Source organism: Rhinopithecus roxellana, chromosome 16 (assembly GCF_007565055.1).
Source record: "Rhinopithecus roxellana isolate Shanxi Qingling chromosome 16, ASM756505v1, whole genome shotgun sequence".
NCBI lineage: Eukaryota > Metazoa > Chordata > Mammalia > Primates > Cercopithecidae > Rhinopithecus > Rhinopithecus roxellana.
This window is the reverse complement of record NC_044564.1, coordinates 44672290-44691098: the sequence shown is the minus strand read 5'-3', so window position 1 is coordinate 44691098 and position 18809 is coordinate 44672290. Positions and strand designations below refer to the sequence as shown.

Sequence of the window (18809 nt, the reverse complement as noted above, 5' to 3'; positions counted from 1 at the left end):
AACAACTCAAAAAAATTCTTTGAAAGCGTTGACTAAATGGTTGCTGGGAATTCTTAGTCACCTGGTATTTCTTTTGCAAAACTGCAGAAAATAATAACAGGGCAAAAAACACCCAAAATTATATCTGATTCCACTCCCCAGAGCTCTAAGAAGCTTTAAGATAGCAGGGGGCAGGAGTCACTCCAGGACCATATGGCCTTGTGCAAAGAAAATCCTATGCACTGGATGCCTTCAGGAGAGGTTTCTCTGGAACGTGGCTGCTTCTCTGGTTGCCAAAGTCAAATTCAGATCCTGTCTGTGATATGGCCTTTGTGCTCAGACAAGGATTATGCGGTCTGCTTTTCCTCAGTAGATCCTAAAACCAGCCCCAGCCATGGCTTCTTATTTGTCCTAATTCTCTTACCCAGTCCAAACCTACTGCCCACTGGCAGATAGGATATGAAACACATTTCTGAATTTGACATTTGGCCAGAAGTTAAATTTCTTTGCTTAGAAATCCAAACGTGGAACAAAACAAACAAACAAAAAGAAACATGAGACAAAGCTTTCTGAGGACAAAAACATGCCATGTGCACCACCACATCCTCATCACTAACGCAGTACTGAGAAGGCACTTAATATCTGTTGAATAAAATCGACTGACTGAATGAATACTCCACCCTTTTGTGGTCATGGACCACTCAAAGTCAAGACTGCTGCACTGGTATTTGCATTCATGTATTCCCACAATGACTTTTGCTCAGCAATTCATCTTTTAAAAATGTTATTCTGTTGATTTTTCTTAAAACAAACAAAAGAAAAAGCACACCACAGAAATGCGAAATCCAAATGTATTTGCTTTCAAGTTCCATTCCAGGTAACAAATATTTGACCAATGAACTGATGTCTTTACTTTGGCCATTGGGCAAGCAAACTCTGCCTTTTTTCATAGTTGAGTGCAGCATTGAGGTGAGTACCAATTGTTCCTTTACTGATTTGTAGAATAAGATAAAGTTGTTAAGCCCCCAAAAAAGTATTAACATTTTATCCTCATTGCCAATCAATAAATCACCCAAATTTCCCACCTTCCACTAACCAAAAACCCAAGTAAAAGGGGTATAAAGTAACCCTTGTGGAACTCAAACTTACAAGAATCAGAGGCAATCATTGGCATACTAAATTCTTGGTTTTCCACCCTCCTATTCAACATTTCCCCTGTATACCTAAGAATGTGGGAGTATAGATTTTTAAAGCAAGCTCAGTAGCAAGTCAGCTAATGTCAGGATTAAAGATAAAAATAAGCTGGAATTTTTCAAACCCAGGAGGTTTGCTGCCGGTGGACTGGGGCACCTTATAATAAGAAAGGGGATGCAATAGGATGGGGAGAGGACTCCCAGCCCCCAATCTCTCCTTATGTGAAAAGCTGGTGCTTGTTCGAGGTAGGGCAACCAGGCCCAGCATACAAGAGGGATGACTGATCCCTCAAATATGCTACACAGTGTGGCTTCCAAGAGTCCTTCACCTTGGGCCTCATAAACCAATGACATGTTCTCAGCCATATTTCAAAATATATATACATTCTTTACTCCAGGGGAATAGGGAACTCTGCTCTGGAAGGAAGCAAACACCTGTGAAACATGTTTTCAGTCTGAAACCATATCTTTCTTCATAGGACCTGACATAAAGTAATTTAACCTTCAATATTATATATACAACTTTAGAAAGAGGAGTGGTGTTTTACAGGCTGAGCTAGTCAACTCCTAACTAATAGTACCCCTGCGCTTAAAGGAAGGGAAATCCTTTTTTAGTAATTTCCAGTTCTTCATATTCTTGCTCTCGTTTAAAAAAAAAAAAAAAAAAAAATAGGCCAGGCGCAGTGGCTCACACCTGTAATCCCAGCACTTTGGGAAGCCAAGGCAGGTGGATCACCTAAGGTCAGGAGTTTGAGACCAGCCTGGCCAACGTGGTGAAACCCCGTCTCTACTGAAAATACAAAATTAGCCAGGCATAGTGGTGCACACCTGTAGTGTGCACACTCGGAAGGCTGGGGCACAAGAATCACTTAAGCCTGAGAGGCAGAGGTTGAAGTGAGCCGAGATCGCACCATTGCACTCTAGCCTGGGCCAAAAGAGCAAAACTTCATCTCAAAAAAAATAAAAAAATATAAATATATATAAAATATATACTCCATGTATATTGTATATATTATATATGGAAGGGTATTTGTTTTAAATTTTCTTTTACAGAAACCTGAAATATCCAGGCATTATATGATTCACTGACAATATCTGAAACCCATCTAGATTTTGCCAGTATACTTGGTAGTTTGTGCAGGAATGTGCTCCAATCTGTGCAAATCCACCCTCATTCCACTGTTTTTCCTATCACTGCTATTCAAAGTCCTGTGCCGTTGAAAAGACAGAGGAGGAAATCACATAACTTTTTATGAACATATATATAGACATAAATACAATCTGTGGGTGAGGTGACAAACAGCAGTAGGGGGTCCGGTCTGCATACATAGTAAGAAAATAAAATAAATGTACCTCCCCCTCACCCCATCCTTTAATGTGCAGGATTCTGCTCCAAGGTTCCAAGTGACCAGCTAAAGCAATGAGGTATACAAGAACAATATTCCCAGCTGACTCATCCAAGCGTCTTCATGTGGAACTTGAGGATGGAGCTGCAAAGTGCCCTGGACAGAGGTTAGTGTCTAGGAGAACCCATTGATCATATACCAATGAGGCCTTTGGACAGAAGGAGATGTGAGGCTCAGAAGGCGTGTTCCAAGGAGATGCTGATGTAATCAATGTCACATCAATCAATCTATGTTATCACAGATATGTTATCCCAGGGCAAGCACTGGGATCTTCTTGCTCCTCCCTTTTTATAGTTGCATATCATCTTCTGGGGAATTTCTACCCCTCTCCCTTGCTGGAGGCTCCTCAGCTGATTCTATTTTTATCTCAAGTCCAAAGGTGGAATTTATCCTTTCAGGGGAATAGTCATTTCTTTTTAAATCTGCAAGGAGGACAAGTAAACAGGTTATAGTGGAACTCCAATAACCAACTGCTCATGAAGACAAATGGGACTTTAGGCTTTGCCAAGTGTTCAGAGAGATCTCCTCTTCCTCAGACCATAGATATGTGGAACTCAAACCCTCAACCATGTCTAAATTAAGCCTCCTTTCCCACCCCAATATCCCCTCTCCCTTCCCTATGCTGTTTGGGCGCTGTTTATGGGGGCAGGGAAGATAGACTTGGTTGCTCGCTTCAATACACAGTGCCCTATAAGGCATAATATGGCCAGAGTTAAGTGAGACCAAATGGGAAACGGGGCATTTTACTGTTGAATGACAGGCAGAGGCAGAGAGGTCAGCCAAGAAGGTGACTCCTCATCTCAGTGGTCAGTTTTCTGTGACAAAACCTGCACCTCAGGTTTGGTACAGCCAATAAAAAGTTCCATCCAGTTATCAGATCCTATGCTTCCTAAGCCCTCCTTCCATCTGAAAAGAAAAAAGTTAAAAGAAAATATTAACAGGCATAACCTTTGTAAGATAGGTATGGAGGAAAATGGGGTTAAAATGTTTGTGACCTTTTTGTGCTATACTGATTGTATTTGCTAGCCTAGAACATGTATTTCTTGTATTATTTTTAATGCTAAATGAGGAGTATGTGGACATAAAACTAATACATATTATATATTAATAATAAAACAATCAACATTTATTGAACATGTATGTTGATATGGTTTGGCTGTGTCCCCTCCCCAGATTTCATCTTGACTTGTAACTCCCACAATTCCCACATGTCATGGGGGGAATCCAGTGGGAGGTGAATAAATTATGGGGATGGATCTTTCCTGCACTCTTTTCGTGATAGTGAATGAGTCTCACAAGATCTGATAGTTTTAAAAACGAGAGTTTCCCTACACAAGCTCTCTCTTTGCCTGCTGCCATCCATGTGAGAAGAGACTTGTTCCTCCTTGTCTTCTGCCATGATTGTGAGGCCTCCCCAGCCATGTGAAACTGTAAGCTCATTAAACCTCTTTCTCTTATAAATTGCCCAGTCTCATGTATTTTCTTTATCAACAGCGTAAAAACAGACTAATACGTATATTACATAATTCAATCTTCACACAAACTTTATGAAACAGGTGCTATTATGCCTGTTTTACAGATGAGGAAACTGAAGCCCAAGGTCATACAGCTGGTAAAAAGCAGAACTGAAATGTGAGTTCAGCCTCTCTGGCTACAGGGCCTATGCCCTTTATACTATCCTAAACTGCCTCTCAAGTAAAAAAAATATGAAGGGAAATGTAATCAAACAAAAATGAAAAATCACCTCTAATCCTATTTTCCAGACAAAACTCTTTTTTATTGAGATTACCAAATGTCTGAATAAACAAGGATATTTCTCATTTCCACTTAAATGTCGGTCAAAAACTAAGGTTTTGAAAGAAAAGATGAATTAGGACTAGAGATGGTGGAATTGCCGAATTACTCAAAACCTACCAGTCTATCATGCTTGTAATCCCAGCACTTTGGGAGGCCGAGGCAGGTGGATAACCTGATGTCAAGAGTTCGAGACCAGCCTGGCCAACATGGTGAAACCCCATCTCTACTAAAAATACAAAAATTAACTGGGTGTGGCAGCAGGCACCTGTAATCCCAGCTACTCGGGAGGCTGAGGCAGGAGAATCACTTGAACCCGGGAGGCGGAGGTTGCAGTGAGCCGAGATTGCCCCACTACACTCCAGCCTGGGCGACAAGAACAAAACTCTGTCTCAAACAAAGAAAACACCTACCAGTGTAATGTAAAAAAATTATCTCAAGCTTAATCCTACAGGACTACTAACTGAGCTTAAGGATTGGAAGCAGTGAGTTCTGTCTCAAGTCTCCCTGTGTCCTGGCTCCTTAGATGTAGTCCTTGTATCTTCAAGAATGCAGGCTACCCTTCCAGGGTAAGAATGAATCAGACCTGGGAAAAGGACAGTACTGGAGGATGCTGAGTGAATGAGCCGGACTCCAGCCTGCCATCAAGGAATGACTCTGATCGTTGTCAGCTCCTGCCTTCCAGAGGGCCCTTACCTGGAGGTCCTGATGACTCTCAGTCCAGTCCCAGCCCCTTCCTGAGCTTCTTTTGACCAGAGAAGCCAGCGGGCAGCTCGGTTGTGCACAATCTCTTTGCCACGTCAGGTACGTGATTTGTGAGAGTGAGTCCTGGCCAGTTGTGAGAGCTATGGCCCTCCCCTCTCTAACTGCTGCATTTTGATCTCCCCACCGCTGACTGACCACTATATTCCCAGTGGAACCGGAAGCTTGCTCCAGCTCTGTCTCTCTATGCCTTCACCACAGGAGCTCCCCCTACCTCTAACTCCAACAAGATTAGAAATCACTCTTGTGGCTGGGCGCAGTGGCTCATACCTGTAATCCCAGCACTTTGGGGGAGGCTGAGTTGGGCAGATCACGAGGTCAGGAGTTTGAGACCATCCTGGCCAACATGGTGAAACCTCATCTCTACTAAAAATACAAAAAATTAGCTGAGCGTGGTGGCAAGCGCCTGTAGTCCCAGCTACCCAGGAAGCTGAGGCAGGAGAATCGCTTGAACCTGGGAGGCAGAGGTTGCAGTGAGCCGAGACTGCGACACTGTACTCCAGCCTGGGCGACACAGTGAGACTCCGTCTCAAAAAAAAAAAAAAAATCACCTTTGTTTGTTGTAAATTTACACCTGCCCCATCCCAGGTTACGATGGATGGTGCTCTTTCACTGACTTTAAATTCAGGGTATGATCATTTATTATAAGGCAAGAAGAGCTACTCGCTTAAGATATGTGAAATCCCACTGTAAGGACAAGTTTGGTGTGACCAAAAGTAGTGGGCAAGGTGAGGCACACATGATGCTTCCCTTCTGGGACAAAAGAAAGGAATGCACCAGGGCTGGGACTGCCCATTTGGAGGGCACAGGCCTCCAGCTGCTTGCTTTTATAGTAGGAATTTTTAAGTATGTCATGTTATCAAATCAGATTTTTAAAAATACATGTTGCAATGCGTGTTTAAAGTAGCAGATTTTTACAGTAAAAAGCACTACTTTGATTGAGGGTGTCATTTCCCTCCATACCACACCATCCCAAGTACCCAATGGGTAAATTAGAATAGAATAGAAATAGAAACGCTGTGGACAACACCCTGAGGCCACCGGCAGCTGGCGGGACCCAAAGTTGGGGGTGGGGAGGGCAAAGACCTGCCTCGGTCAGATTTCATCCCATTTAAAGTCAGTGGAACTTTTCCTTTGGAGTGACTGTGACAACTATTGGGCCCCATGTTGTTTTATCACATTTTGGCAGAACCCAAAGTAAATCCCTGTCCTTTTAATCCCTTTAGATACTTGAAAATTTTGCAGTCAGAAAGTCAGGCCTTGCGAATGACTGTGAATGAGATAAAAATGTGATTACAATTTTCTACTTTATCCCAGGTTACAAAGGATGTTGTTCTACGAGAGATTTACTTAGAGAAAAACAGAACTGTTAGTGGCATACCCGGGAGTTTGAGCTTCCGGCAGCAGGAGTTACAATTATGTTTTGCAATGAAGTTTCTAATTGCATCTTCCCCCAAATTGGCCGGTCCAAACACCATTCCTCTTGATCTAGAGGAAATATCAGAATATCAATTAGATCACAGCTAAGAAAAAGGAGCTCAACTAGGATTCTCTGAGATACCGAACAGTATCCCATAGTAACCCAGTAAACTTAAAGGAGCCAACAAAGAACAGAGCACTTTGGGGAAACAACAATGTTAGGTTTGCAAATTTAAAATTCAAATGCACTTAAATCTTTGTTCCCAACTCCAAGACCTACTGTGAAACGCATTTCAACGCTAATCTGATAGAAGAGTGAATTTTCTATGTACCACATTAAAACAAAATACAGTGAAATCCTTTTTAACTGCACATGGGGTGAAAGAGTGACATTCATTACCAAATGTTTTACCAGAATACCCCAAAGGTAAGATATAAAGTAAAATACATTTGCTTTTGGGACACGCCTTCTAAAATGATGCATAGACATTGCTTCCAACCCAAATACTTTTCTGAAAATAACCATCCTCAAAAACAAATACCTGACTAAACCCTAGATCCGTACTCATGGCTTTTTCAAAGCCACTTGCTCTCCGGCAAACTGCTCTAGCTGGGCTTTTTGTGGAAAGACAAGACTATGACACAATGTGTTGGTGGAAGTAAAGTACATATGCTCGATGTAGGTGACAGAGTTACAAATAGAATCAGTATATATAAGGCACCTTTTGAATACTCTATAATCATAACAAATTCCCAGCAGATTCTAAGATCAGTGTTCATCCGTTATCATATCAAAGGCGACCATCAATCTTTGGATGTTGACACAGCACACCACAGAGCAGAGCACACCAGAAACATTTCCCAAGAAACTTTATGAAAGCTAATATTTTATTTTAATGACAAGCAGAGTGGAAACAGCACATTTTAAAATCTGAACTCAATTACCGCTCTTAAATACCACGTCTTAAGAAAAAAGAAAAGCAAACTATCACAAAAGGAAACAATAAACTTCGCTTCTAAGGAATGCGGTTTTTCAAAAGGGACGTGGTGTAAAAATGGACTTTTTTCCATCCAAGGATTGAAACATTTATCTCAATTTCCACTTCCTTTTGGCAGAATAACAGTAGCTGCTCTGAAGATGTGCCAAGCTCAGAATGAGGGCTGATGTCAGTTTGATCTCAGATTGCCTCTTTGCTCGGAGGCGAGTAGGTGGAGGAACTCTCTCGGGAAGACCAAGTGAACAGACACCCAGGATTAACTTTCCTGGTCACTCAATCGCTCTTACAGAGCACAGCTCTGGTGGTATTTACCCGGCTGCATAAGCTGCCTCTTGTTAACTATTCCTCTCTCTCTGTCCATCTGGTAAGGTACCACTTCAATAAGGTGAAACTGAAGGTGGCAAAAAAGTCAAAGCACTCAGCATTTAGACTGGGATTCTACGATGCCAATAAAGTGAAACACAGTGTTATTTTAGTTGTTTAAATTGAAGAATGCCTTTTCATAGTCTCTCCAACATGACCCTGTTAGAATATTTCATTCATTTGCTTTCAATACCTGCCATTTCTTTCTCCCAGTAAGACGCAAAAATCCTCAACTCAGAGATGCAACACTAAATCTCAGATAAAAGCTGTAAGCTAAATGATTTCCCTCTATGAGCTCTGGGAAAGTTAAGACAAAAGAATCAAAATTACTATAAAATGCATATAGCAGGAGTTCGACCACTCCCAGTGCAGGGGAGAATGAAGGGGAGTTGTAGGGAAATTCATTTGCATCTACCCGCTACAGCACGCCTAGAGCCTTGCAGTCTTAGATAACCAGGTTTTAAAAAAAATACAAGTAGCTGTTTTCCAGATTTTTCACAACACAGGAAAAGCAGGTGGTAGCTTGGTTCCACATGCGAGGAAACGCTAATTAGTGCCATCTATACATAGATTTACTAAAGAACATCTCATCATCGTTTCATACTTGTCAAATGCCCAAAACTATCAAAGCAGCAAGCTAAAAAACTGTAATCCCAAATGACCAATAACCAAGGCAGAAGGTTAGGGAAAGTTAAGAGACAACAAGCATTTGAAATGATATGAGAATTTACACCACAAGAATATCTTCTCTTTTGGTAGAGGGTTGTCCTCTCATTGACCCCTTCTCCTCATAGGAAAGTTACCATATTCACTGAGCCTAAGTTTTCTCATTTGTGAACTGGGATTGAAAATGCTTCCTTTCATTGTTGTTGCAAAGGTTAAAATAACCTGTGAAAGCACTTGCTTAAATCAGTGCTTCCCAAACTTTAATTCACACCGGATCACCTGAGGATCTTGTGGAAATTCAGATTTTGATTCAGTATGTCTGCGCAGGGTCCTGAGATTCTGCATGTCTAACCCTCTTCCCGATGATGCTGACCTTGTTGGTCCATGTCCCATGCTTCGTGTAGCAAGTGCTTCAGACACATAAGGCATTCGAAATGTGAGCCCCATGGAACTAATCGGACATAATTCCTTATGAGCAGGAGAAAATAGTAGTTCTTGTTATCTTGACCATGAAGGCCAACTGCATCCAAAATTGGGTCACCCCACAAAACCAGGCAGGCCACAACGAAGCCGTCCTATCAGTTTCCAGAGTTACTATCCTTAAGTCATAAAAAAATAAAGTTGCCATAAGACAGAGTTTCTCAACCCTGGTTGCCCATAGAATCACATGAGGAACTTTAAAAAAATACAGATATCAGGGCCCTATCTTCAGAGATTCTAATTTGATGCCAATCCTTGGCAATTTTTTTTAAGTTCCCCAGGTGACTTTAACAGAAATTGAGGCCCACTGGCCTATAGCATGCAATTAAATACCTACCTGTCAAGGGGGATAATATAATCTTAGAATTCTAAATGATAGCATATTCAGGTCATATTAAGTGACATATGCCAAGGTCAAAATTTAATAAATGATAGATGGGGTATACATAAACTTGGTTCATTATATATGCAAAAAATTTCCACTGCAAAATTATAAAGTACTTTCAGTATAAGATTCTTACTACTAACCCTTAGGCATACAGGGCTACTGAAGAAATAATATTCTTAGCTAAAAACACCTTAGCAGAGCTTAAGTGAAAAATAATAAAGTCTTTATGTACATAGCATGGTAACATGGATGCCACAGTCAAATAAATATCATAGGAATTAAATGTGTATGTTCAATACGGATCACCTTTATGTTCTCTAGTTCACCTAGTCCAATTAAATATCTAATACACTTTTAGATGGGCCTCTTTGCATAGAAGCCTACATATTTAGATTAAATCACTCAGTAAAATAACAGAGCACTAAAGCAGTGAATATTTATGAGTTCTTAGGGAGGGAAAGTAAAAATTTCAGATTTTATTGATTGCCCACTTATGTAGTTATATACATATAACTACTACCCAGGGGCCAAGTGTACACAATTATGACAACTAAGAAGTAAAATGTATGCTGGCAGTTCTCAAGAGTGGTCTCTGGACCAGCAGCATCATAATTCCCTGGGAACTTGTAAGAAATGCAGATTATTTGGCCCTACCCCAAACCTACTGAAGCAGAAACTCTAGGAGTGAGGCCCAGCAATCTGTGTTTTCACAGGCTCTCCTGGTGATTGTGATGTAAGCTCTTATTTGAGAACCATTGTTGCCTGCCATATTGATCAGTGTTTAAACCTCACCATCACTTCTTTCTACCCCACCTTTAATACAAGAATATAACCTGAGATCCTTTACTGCCAAGTCTTCCCAAAAGCCTGCTTCTGGGATAAAATACCCATGGGAATTCAAGGGACAAGTTGAGTCATCTCTCTATAGAATTTAAAATTCAGCTCTTAATTAAGTCAGATTATCTGATGGTTCATATTTAAACTACATTGTTTTGTCCTCTCATAAGATTTGCTGTTACTAAATAGCACACTTTATGCCCTCAGCTTTCATTTTATAAGAATATGAATGAAGATGCTGCCCATGATAAGATGCAATGACTCCATTGTGAAGACAACAAAGGAAACTGTGCTCCGCTATGACATTGTTCTCATATCAAACCCGCAGAAGCCAAACTTGCACATTGGAAACCCAGTCGAATTTGCATTAGTCCTTATAATTTCCATTTATGTGTACAAATCTAACTGCAGATTTAGTATCATTTTACATATTTCTGTATTTTCTTTTTACCCCCATTTCCTAACCTATGCTTTTTTATAATCATATTGTTTTTGGTCTATATACATAAGCTACCTAAAAACCTTTCTAGAATCTAGGCAGGGAACATATATGTTTGCAAATTATTTTTAAAACCATTTACTATGTGTTAAATGCAATTTTCTAAATGATAACATATAAATGAACTTACTGTTTGACTTCAGGTTTTATAACAGATGGATCTGTCAAATTTTCTCCAACACCTCAAAAGAAGAAACAAAATTCATTTAGCAAATGGAGATTTCATTTTCTTAGAAATTCAAGAAAATAATAATCAAATTCTAATTTCTTAATTTAAAACTCACAGTCACTCTGTAGTAAATCAAACACCATGAGCCCATATTTCACCACTAAGCAACACTGGCATGTAAGAAATTTGGCTGGGCACGGTGGCTCACGCCTGTAATCCCAGCTCTTTGGGAGGTGCTGGCGGGCAGATGACCTGAGATTAAGAGTTTGAGACCACCCTGGCCAACAAGGTGAAACCCCATCTCTACTAAAAGTACAAAAATTAGCTGGGTTTGATGGCGCTTGCCTGTAATCTCAGCTACTTGGGAGGCTGAGGCAGAAGAATCATTTGAACCAGAGAGGCAGAGGTTGCAGTGAGTTGAGGTCACGCCACTGCACTCAAGCCTGGGCAGCAGAGCTTAACTCCACCTCAAAGAAAAAAAAAAAAAGCATGTAAAAAAAATTTGTACTTGTACCCCCTAAATATATAAAGATATATAAAAACTAAATATAAAAAATTAAATATTTTAATTCTCAAAAAAATCATGTAAATTAAATGCACTATAAAAATTGTTCAGAAATGTTTGAAAATTTTAGTTAATGCGCTGTTTCCCACAAACCCTCTGTTATAATAAACTTCTAGGCCATAAATGATTGTTTTAGTGGTGTGTTCACAGTTACTGATAGTGGCATCTGTCATTCATTTACCACTTGCATATATCAGATATTCTAATTTTATTTTCTCTAATTCTCAGCAATTATAAAAGAAAAGTGTTATCCTCATAGCTTCATTTTACATTTTATCCTCATTTACATCAATGAGTACACCGATGCTCAAACCAATTATGTCATCTGTCAGAGGTTGCACAGTCCATACATGGTCATAACAGGATTAACGCTGAGCCAAAGTTTGTGTTCCTAACATTGGTCTCTGGTCTCCTTGGATGGATTCCATCAGTGCTCAGCAAGGTGCATGGTGCTGCGTGGTTTTGCAGGTACAACCTCTGCTCCATCAAAGAGACACATACTTATACTTTTTTTTTTTTTTGAGATGGAGTTTTGCTCTTGTTGCCCAGGCTGGAGTGCAGTGGCACGATCTCGGCTCACCACAACCTCCGCCTCCCGGGTTCAAGCGATTCTCCTGCCTCAGCCTCCTGAGTAGCTGGACTACAGGCATGCGCCACCATGCCCAGCTAATTTTGCATTTTTAGTAGAGACAGGGCTTCTCCATGTTGGTCAAGCTGGTCTCGATCTCCCGACCTTAGATGATCTGCCTACCTCGACCTTCCAAAGTGCTGGGATTACAAGCCTGAGCCACCACGCCTGGTCACATACTTATACTTTTATTCTACTTATAAACAGTAGAATAGAAACCACTAAATTATTGATCTCGGTGATGGTTACAACTGTGTATTCAGTTGTGAAAATTCTTTGAGATGTATGCTTATGCTATGTGAATTTTCTAAATGTATATAAGTCTTCAATAAAATTTACCTTTGAAAAAAAGATGACACTAAAGCCTAAAAAGGTAACATAGGTGCAATGTAAAGTTAAAATTTATCAAAACAGGAATCAGCACCTAAAGTGAATCTCTTATAAAATACTAGTGGTAAGGAGGCTGATTTCCACTGGTGGAAATATTCCAAGCCAGCCAGTAAGATTTGGGCACAATCCAGTGATTTCTGAGATCATTCTCTAGTCAGCTCTGCTTCTCTTTGCTTGAAAGCAACTAACCTTGTGGGAAGATTATTTTAACATTATATAAAATTTGTAAATTTTAGTGTATTTCTACTTGTTGAGAAAACTCATGTTTTCTAGCCAATATGTTTTAAAAAGATTTTTGCTATTGTCTGTATGTTTTACAATACACTAAACCTTTCATAAGAAAATGTAATCCTTACAGACTTTTACCCTATGAAACTGACTTCCTTAGAAAAATAACCTAGAGCTTGAAATTGGGTGACCTGGATAGCTCCCTTAATCTCTCTGAACCTCAGTTTTGTCATCTGAAATTGTGAATAATAATGGGCCTTATCTTAAAGGGTTACTGAGAGGATTAAATGAACGATTGGACACAAACTGCTTAGCAAAGTGTCTGCCCCCTAGAAAGCTGAAAAAATGTTCACTGTTACTTGTATCATTCTTCTACTATTAAGAACTTCTTGTGAAGTGAAATTTTATTTCCTTACCACTAGTAAAATCATGTTTCTGATTGATTATCTCATTTCCCTAAAGTACTATGTTCCCTAAGGAACAGAACTCCTTATAAGAACGAGGGTAAAGAGTATCCACAAACCTTTATACCCCTAAACCCAATCTGACAGTCCAAAGATTAATATATACATATTTTGGGGCACACAAATGGCAGAAGGACCTTTCTCTATGTGAAAATAGAGAATAGGCCAGCCATGGTGGCTCATACCTGTAATCCCAGCACTTGGGGAGGCAGAGGCAGGCAGATCTCTTGAGCCCAGGAGTTTGAGACTGGCCTGGTCAACATAGTGAAACCCCATCACTACACATACAAAAATTGGCCAGGTATGGCAGCACGCGCCTGTGGTCCCAGCTACTCGGGAAGCTGAGGTGGAATATTGTTTAAGCCCAGGAAGGCTGAAGCTGCAGTGAGCCATGATCGTCCGACTGCACTCCAGCCAGCCTTGGCTACGCAGGGAGACCTTGTCCCCCCCCCCAAAAAAAAAGAAATAAAGAAAAAAGAAAAGAAAAGAAGGTAAGGAAAGAGAAGAGAAGAGAAAAAAGAAAAGAAGAAAAAAAGAAAAAAGAAAAGAAAAGAAAAGAAAAAAGAGCAGCCTCAAATACCAATCTGACTTAAAGAGAGTAAATGCTCATGTCAGGTAATATGCGTCATGCCTTTATGAGGAACTCAGAGATTGACATTCTGATCCCAACCACTTTTGAGTACATCAATGAACTTGTACATTGGTGGAAAGGAGCTACCTTTTTTGTAGTAGCAGAATTTATGATGGTGATGACGTCGATGCCAATGCTGCCATTCTGGAAACTGCTTTGTTGAATAAAACATTAATAACTCTAAAACTTGTATCTCCAAATTAATGTTGAAAAATACAATGAGCTAAAAAATGCTATAAACCACTGGAATTTGAAATACAATTGTTTTCAATTTCTGCTGCTGGGAACTAAATGTTGGATTTTAATTATGATGATTCAGGCCCTCACATGTAGGATTTTTTTAAGTGGAAAGAGACCAAAAACCTTCAGCGTAATTACAAGTGATTGGAAATTGGTCAAGTCTCTCCTTAGAGTACAGTTTCTGGCCTGGTGTGGCAGGATCTGGGGTTAGTTATTGGTACTCCCTTGGAAGAAAGCAAAGAGGAGAAGAAAAGAAACTGAAAGAATAAACTCCTCGAGTGTTTTACACTCCTTCTCTCTCTCAGAGCGGTAGGGAACCACAGCACACCGAGCAGAGCCTTCTATAGAAGCAGAGGCTGCAGTCTCTGCAGCACCCACAGGACCACAGACTGCTGCAGCTGCAGATTAACCTCCATATTAAAGAGTCACACAGAGACTAATGCTAACAGCAACAATTACTAACATTTACTGAAGGCTGTGTATCAGGAACCTGTCTCAATTCTTGCCCTTAACAACTCTATGGCTTAAGTGCCTAATATTATTTTCCCCATTTACAAATGAGGGAAGTGGGACTCAAAGTGGTTGCTCCTCCGTGTTATGCAGCTAATTCACAGTGGGGCCAGAAGTCAGACTCCGGCATTGCAACTCTAGAGCTCCTCCTCCTAACTGCTGCTGGTGAGCCTCTGTCTCCACTTACACCACCCAGACAAGACAACGTGCATCATCTCTCCAAAGACTAGAAATACAAATAAATTAAAGATAATATAAAACTGAACCAAAAACCATTAAGAGATTTTAAAATTACATTCTATTTTCCCTTTCCAACCTGGTTTCGATTAAATATAATAATGCACATAAGCCTTTAGCCAAGTGCCTGGCACAAACATAGTAAATGCTAGCTAGTAGTAGTAGTGTAACTGTTCATAATTACTATTATAGGATTCACATTCTTCCATAAATCCAGGTCTAACCAATTGACCAAAACTCTCCGTTAAGTATCTCAAATTTCATCACACTCATTCTATGATATCCACTCCTCCCTTTTTTGAAGGTCAATGTTTTGACATTGTTTATTTGGAGTGGCCTATTTCTGCAATTCACATAATTGCCCAGTAAAAGAATAAAGTTAATTCTCTTTTTCCCTCAAGACTGTCAACACAGCATTTGTTCTGTTTAATGTTACTTCAGATTACTAAGAGACATAAAAATCCCCAAACATAAACATCATTAAACAAAAACCTATTCAAGTGGAATACAAAACACACTGAAGAGTCATCATTAATTCCTTAAAGTTTTTCTTTGGTTGTTTTGTTTTGTGTTTCTGTTTTTCTTTTTTAAACAACTCCACCCAAAACTCAAAGCACAGTCAAATACAGATGAAAACAATCAACCTCTCTCCAATTTGAGCTACAAAAATAGATGCCTTGGGCATCAACGCTCTGGGTTTATATGGATCAAGTACTTGCTGGTTTAAAAGCTGAATCAACTTGGTCATTTTAACTTTGTTTATATTGCTTCCTAAAATATTGGGTTTGAATTGAATTAGAAATATAATTCAACTCTGTGAGCAGCATCAATCTGAAAGGACAGAAGCACTTATATGTCATTTAAAAAATGCACTTATATGTAGTTTAAAAATTTGTCACATCCTTGAGCATGTGACAGAAGTTTCAAAGTGACTTTGCAGTCTTAGCAGACATGGCTCACGATGCCCCAGGACTGTCTGCTTATCTCTACATTCTCCAACCTCCAAACCCAGCTTTCAGCATAGAATCCCAGAACCAGAGGCTGGGAAAGTCAGACAGGACAAGAAAAAGGCCCAAGTTGTTCAAACAAACCGTAAGATGGTTATACCCTCTACATATGAAACTCTTAAAAGAAATAAAAGAGCAGTGAAAAGAAAAGAACAGGGATGTGTTAAGAATAGCTTAAGTCTGCATCCTGGCTCCCCCTTAAGTAGCTGTGCAACTCTGGGCAAGTCATTAAACTTTCTGGGCCTAAATTCCCATAATATTTACCTCAAGGTGCTGCTTCTAGGATTAAAATGAGGTAACTTCTAGGAAACTTCCTGGACTAAATCTCTTATTTAAAACCAAAGCCCCAGTCAGTGAGCCTAAGGACTAAACTTTGACCTCAATACATATTTTGTTCTGTCCCTGCTAGGCAAGCCTGCTGGAGACACTCTGTTTTGTGCCGCAGGATTATAAGTCACATGTGAGGTGTTGATATCAGGAGATGTGCTGATCAAAGGCTTCCATTAAATAAGAGTATGCTGCATTGCCTCTCTCAGTCTGTGTATTTTCATGAACTGTTATAACAAGGGACACAGCAAAGAGAGCAAGCTAAATTATAAATTGCTAAAGCAATGAGCTCAAAATCATGAAAAACACTCAGAATTTAAATGTTCCTATGCGTATAAATGCATGCCTAAATATTAACATAAGACTAAGGTGAGGTCATAAAACTGAAAAATTTGTTACAAAAATCATTTCTCATTTTGCTCAAAAATTTAGATGTCTTTACATTTTAAACAGATAATCATCTGCCTACATTTTTCCCTCTACCTAAGTGGGAAATAACACAGCAGATTCCATGATTATCACTTTACAATGTCTCGAAATAAATGTGCCCACCTCCCTTCAAAGCTAAACAGAGCAACTCCATATATTACCCATTCTTGCTCTTGCAAGATCTCTTTACACTTTGCCTCATGCTTGTTGTATCAAATCCTACATCATCAATCACCTTGCAAATCTAAAACCAGCAGCTCTCCCCGAGTGTACTCATAGGTCCAGTGAGAGAAAGCCAACATCAGCTCCTCCAGGGTGTTGGTGGGGGTGATTTCATCACCGTTGTTGTTGTTGTACTTCCGGAACTCCCCTGTCATATACTTCTCAATGGTCAACCACTGATTGGCTGAATGGCAGTAGATTAAGAAAACTTCCAGGAACCTGTCAGGGAAAAAGAGGCCACTGATCCCCGACAATACAGCAAAAGTGGGACTTACCTTACTGAACAGTCATCAGCAGGAAAGATTACCTAACTCTGGTATGATGCAGCCTCAATGCACATGCCCTTGCCCTTTCTATGGAAGGGATAGGATGCAAATATTGTTAATTTTTCCTTCCATGCTTACCCACCTCCCTTCGCTTTGAGGCAACTTTCCAACTCTTTCATGAGTACCAGACCCAACTTTTCTTGCTGTGCTCTATAAAGTTCCTTGTAAATGAAAGAATGAAGCTTTACTCTAAGTCCAGCACCAAATTATGATCTCTGTCTCAATAAATGAATCCAAGTGTATGAAGACACTCAAGTGAAAGTAACAAGAGTTTATTCTTACAAAATTCTTACTTTCTATAAGACATTGGGGGAAGAGACCATGCTTACAATAAGAATAATTTTTCTGCCATAATGCCCCTGCACATTAATAATAACACCCAAGATCTGTCTGTTTCCCATAACTGAAATCTTAGTTATATCCTCTGAATCTCTTTTTTCCACTCATGTTTAAGTCCAATGATCAACACCAAGGTATCTCTGGGGTCTCTAATTCTCCTTTTGCCAGTCTCTGAAATTATGGAAGGAAGAATCCAAAAATAAGATCATGGGGAATTTCCCCATGGATAAGATTTCTCATAAGTAATGGGCTGAGATGAGATAGATAGAAATTCCTACTTAAAATAAAGGGCCAAGATGCCCAGATTTTCTTACCTTGGTGTGTAGGGAATGGTTTGTGGTTTCACTTGGTTGAAGATATAGATCAATTTTTGAGCAGCTCTTTGTTGTTGAATTTCCTACAAAATAGGGAGCACTGATAAAAATATTGGTTTACTGTTGTACAGCTATGATCATGAAATTACGATAGGCTATCCAAATGTGATTTTTAGCCTTATTCAACTCCCACCACTGCCTGTCCCAAAAGCAAAAGTCCTACAAAACAATACTACCTCTAAAAAATAATAGGCTCCCCTTTGGGTTGAAGATAATGGCCTCAGATAAGGATGTAACCAGATCTCTTTTCTTTGACCTGTCCCTCTGGGCTATGGGTCTCCGAGTTTCACACTTACCCTGAGGCAAAGATGAAGCACAGTGCTCTCCTGGAAGATTTTATGCCATGTCCGCACAACCTCAGGAAGAAAGGACTTGACAATGAAAACCTGTCCCGGCTTGAGAATGTCATCCTCAGACCAAGTGCTGACGACTCTCATGGCTTTACGGAGGCCCCCATCCATCTCTTCTCGGGACAACACCTGTATCATTGCAGCTCTCCCACGCTGAGACCAAGAGGACATGCTTTTATCAAGGTTTAAAGGGGAACTCTCCTCCAACCTGTAGACAGTTATTTCTTCCCCTGCTGCAAAGAGAAGTGAAGGCAAGGAATTCAGTAAGATCGCCATGTCTGTGACATGGATAGTATCCTAAATATCAATGCAGAATCAGTTCAGTTACCCAAACGACCAGAGGAGGATGGGACTAGCAGGGAACAGAACAGAATAAGGACATGGATCTGGCCATGTTTCTATGTTATTTATTGTCTAATAGATGTGGGGAAGGGGAGAAGGGACAAGTATCAGAGGATACAAAAGAATTAAGCTGTTCATACTGCAGACTATAACTGGACAAAAGCAAAGTAGTAAGGATATGCTTCTTCTGTTAAAGATAAATCCTTCTAAAGAGACGGTTTAACCTGATGGTGTTGCTCATTATCAT

At 40.0% G+C, this 18809-nt stretch overlaps 1 protein-coding gene across 1 annotated transcript in view; it reads right to left on the bottom strand.

Annotated features, from left to right (window-relative positions):
* Positions 1-2409: 2409 nt before the first annotated feature.
* TRPM6 (transient receptor potential cation channel subfamily M member 6) overlaps positions 2410-18809 on the bottom strand; it is a 102058-nt gene continuing 85658 nt past the window's right edge. Inside the window, exons 28-33 of the mRNA XM_030920436.1 lie at positions 18167-18453; positions 17811-17893; positions 16845-17050; positions 10915-10966; positions 6516-6622; positions 2410-3000 (exon numbers count right to left, since the gene is read on the bottom strand). Coding sequence (XP_030776296.1) covers positions 2867-3000; positions 6516-6622; positions 10915-10966; positions 16845-17050; positions 17811-17893; positions 18167-18453 — 869 coding nt within the window. The 3' untranslated portion in view covers positions 2410-2866. The remainder of the gene's footprint in view (positions 3001-6515; positions 6623-10914; positions 10967-16844; positions 17051-17810; positions 17894-18166; positions 18454-18809) is intronic.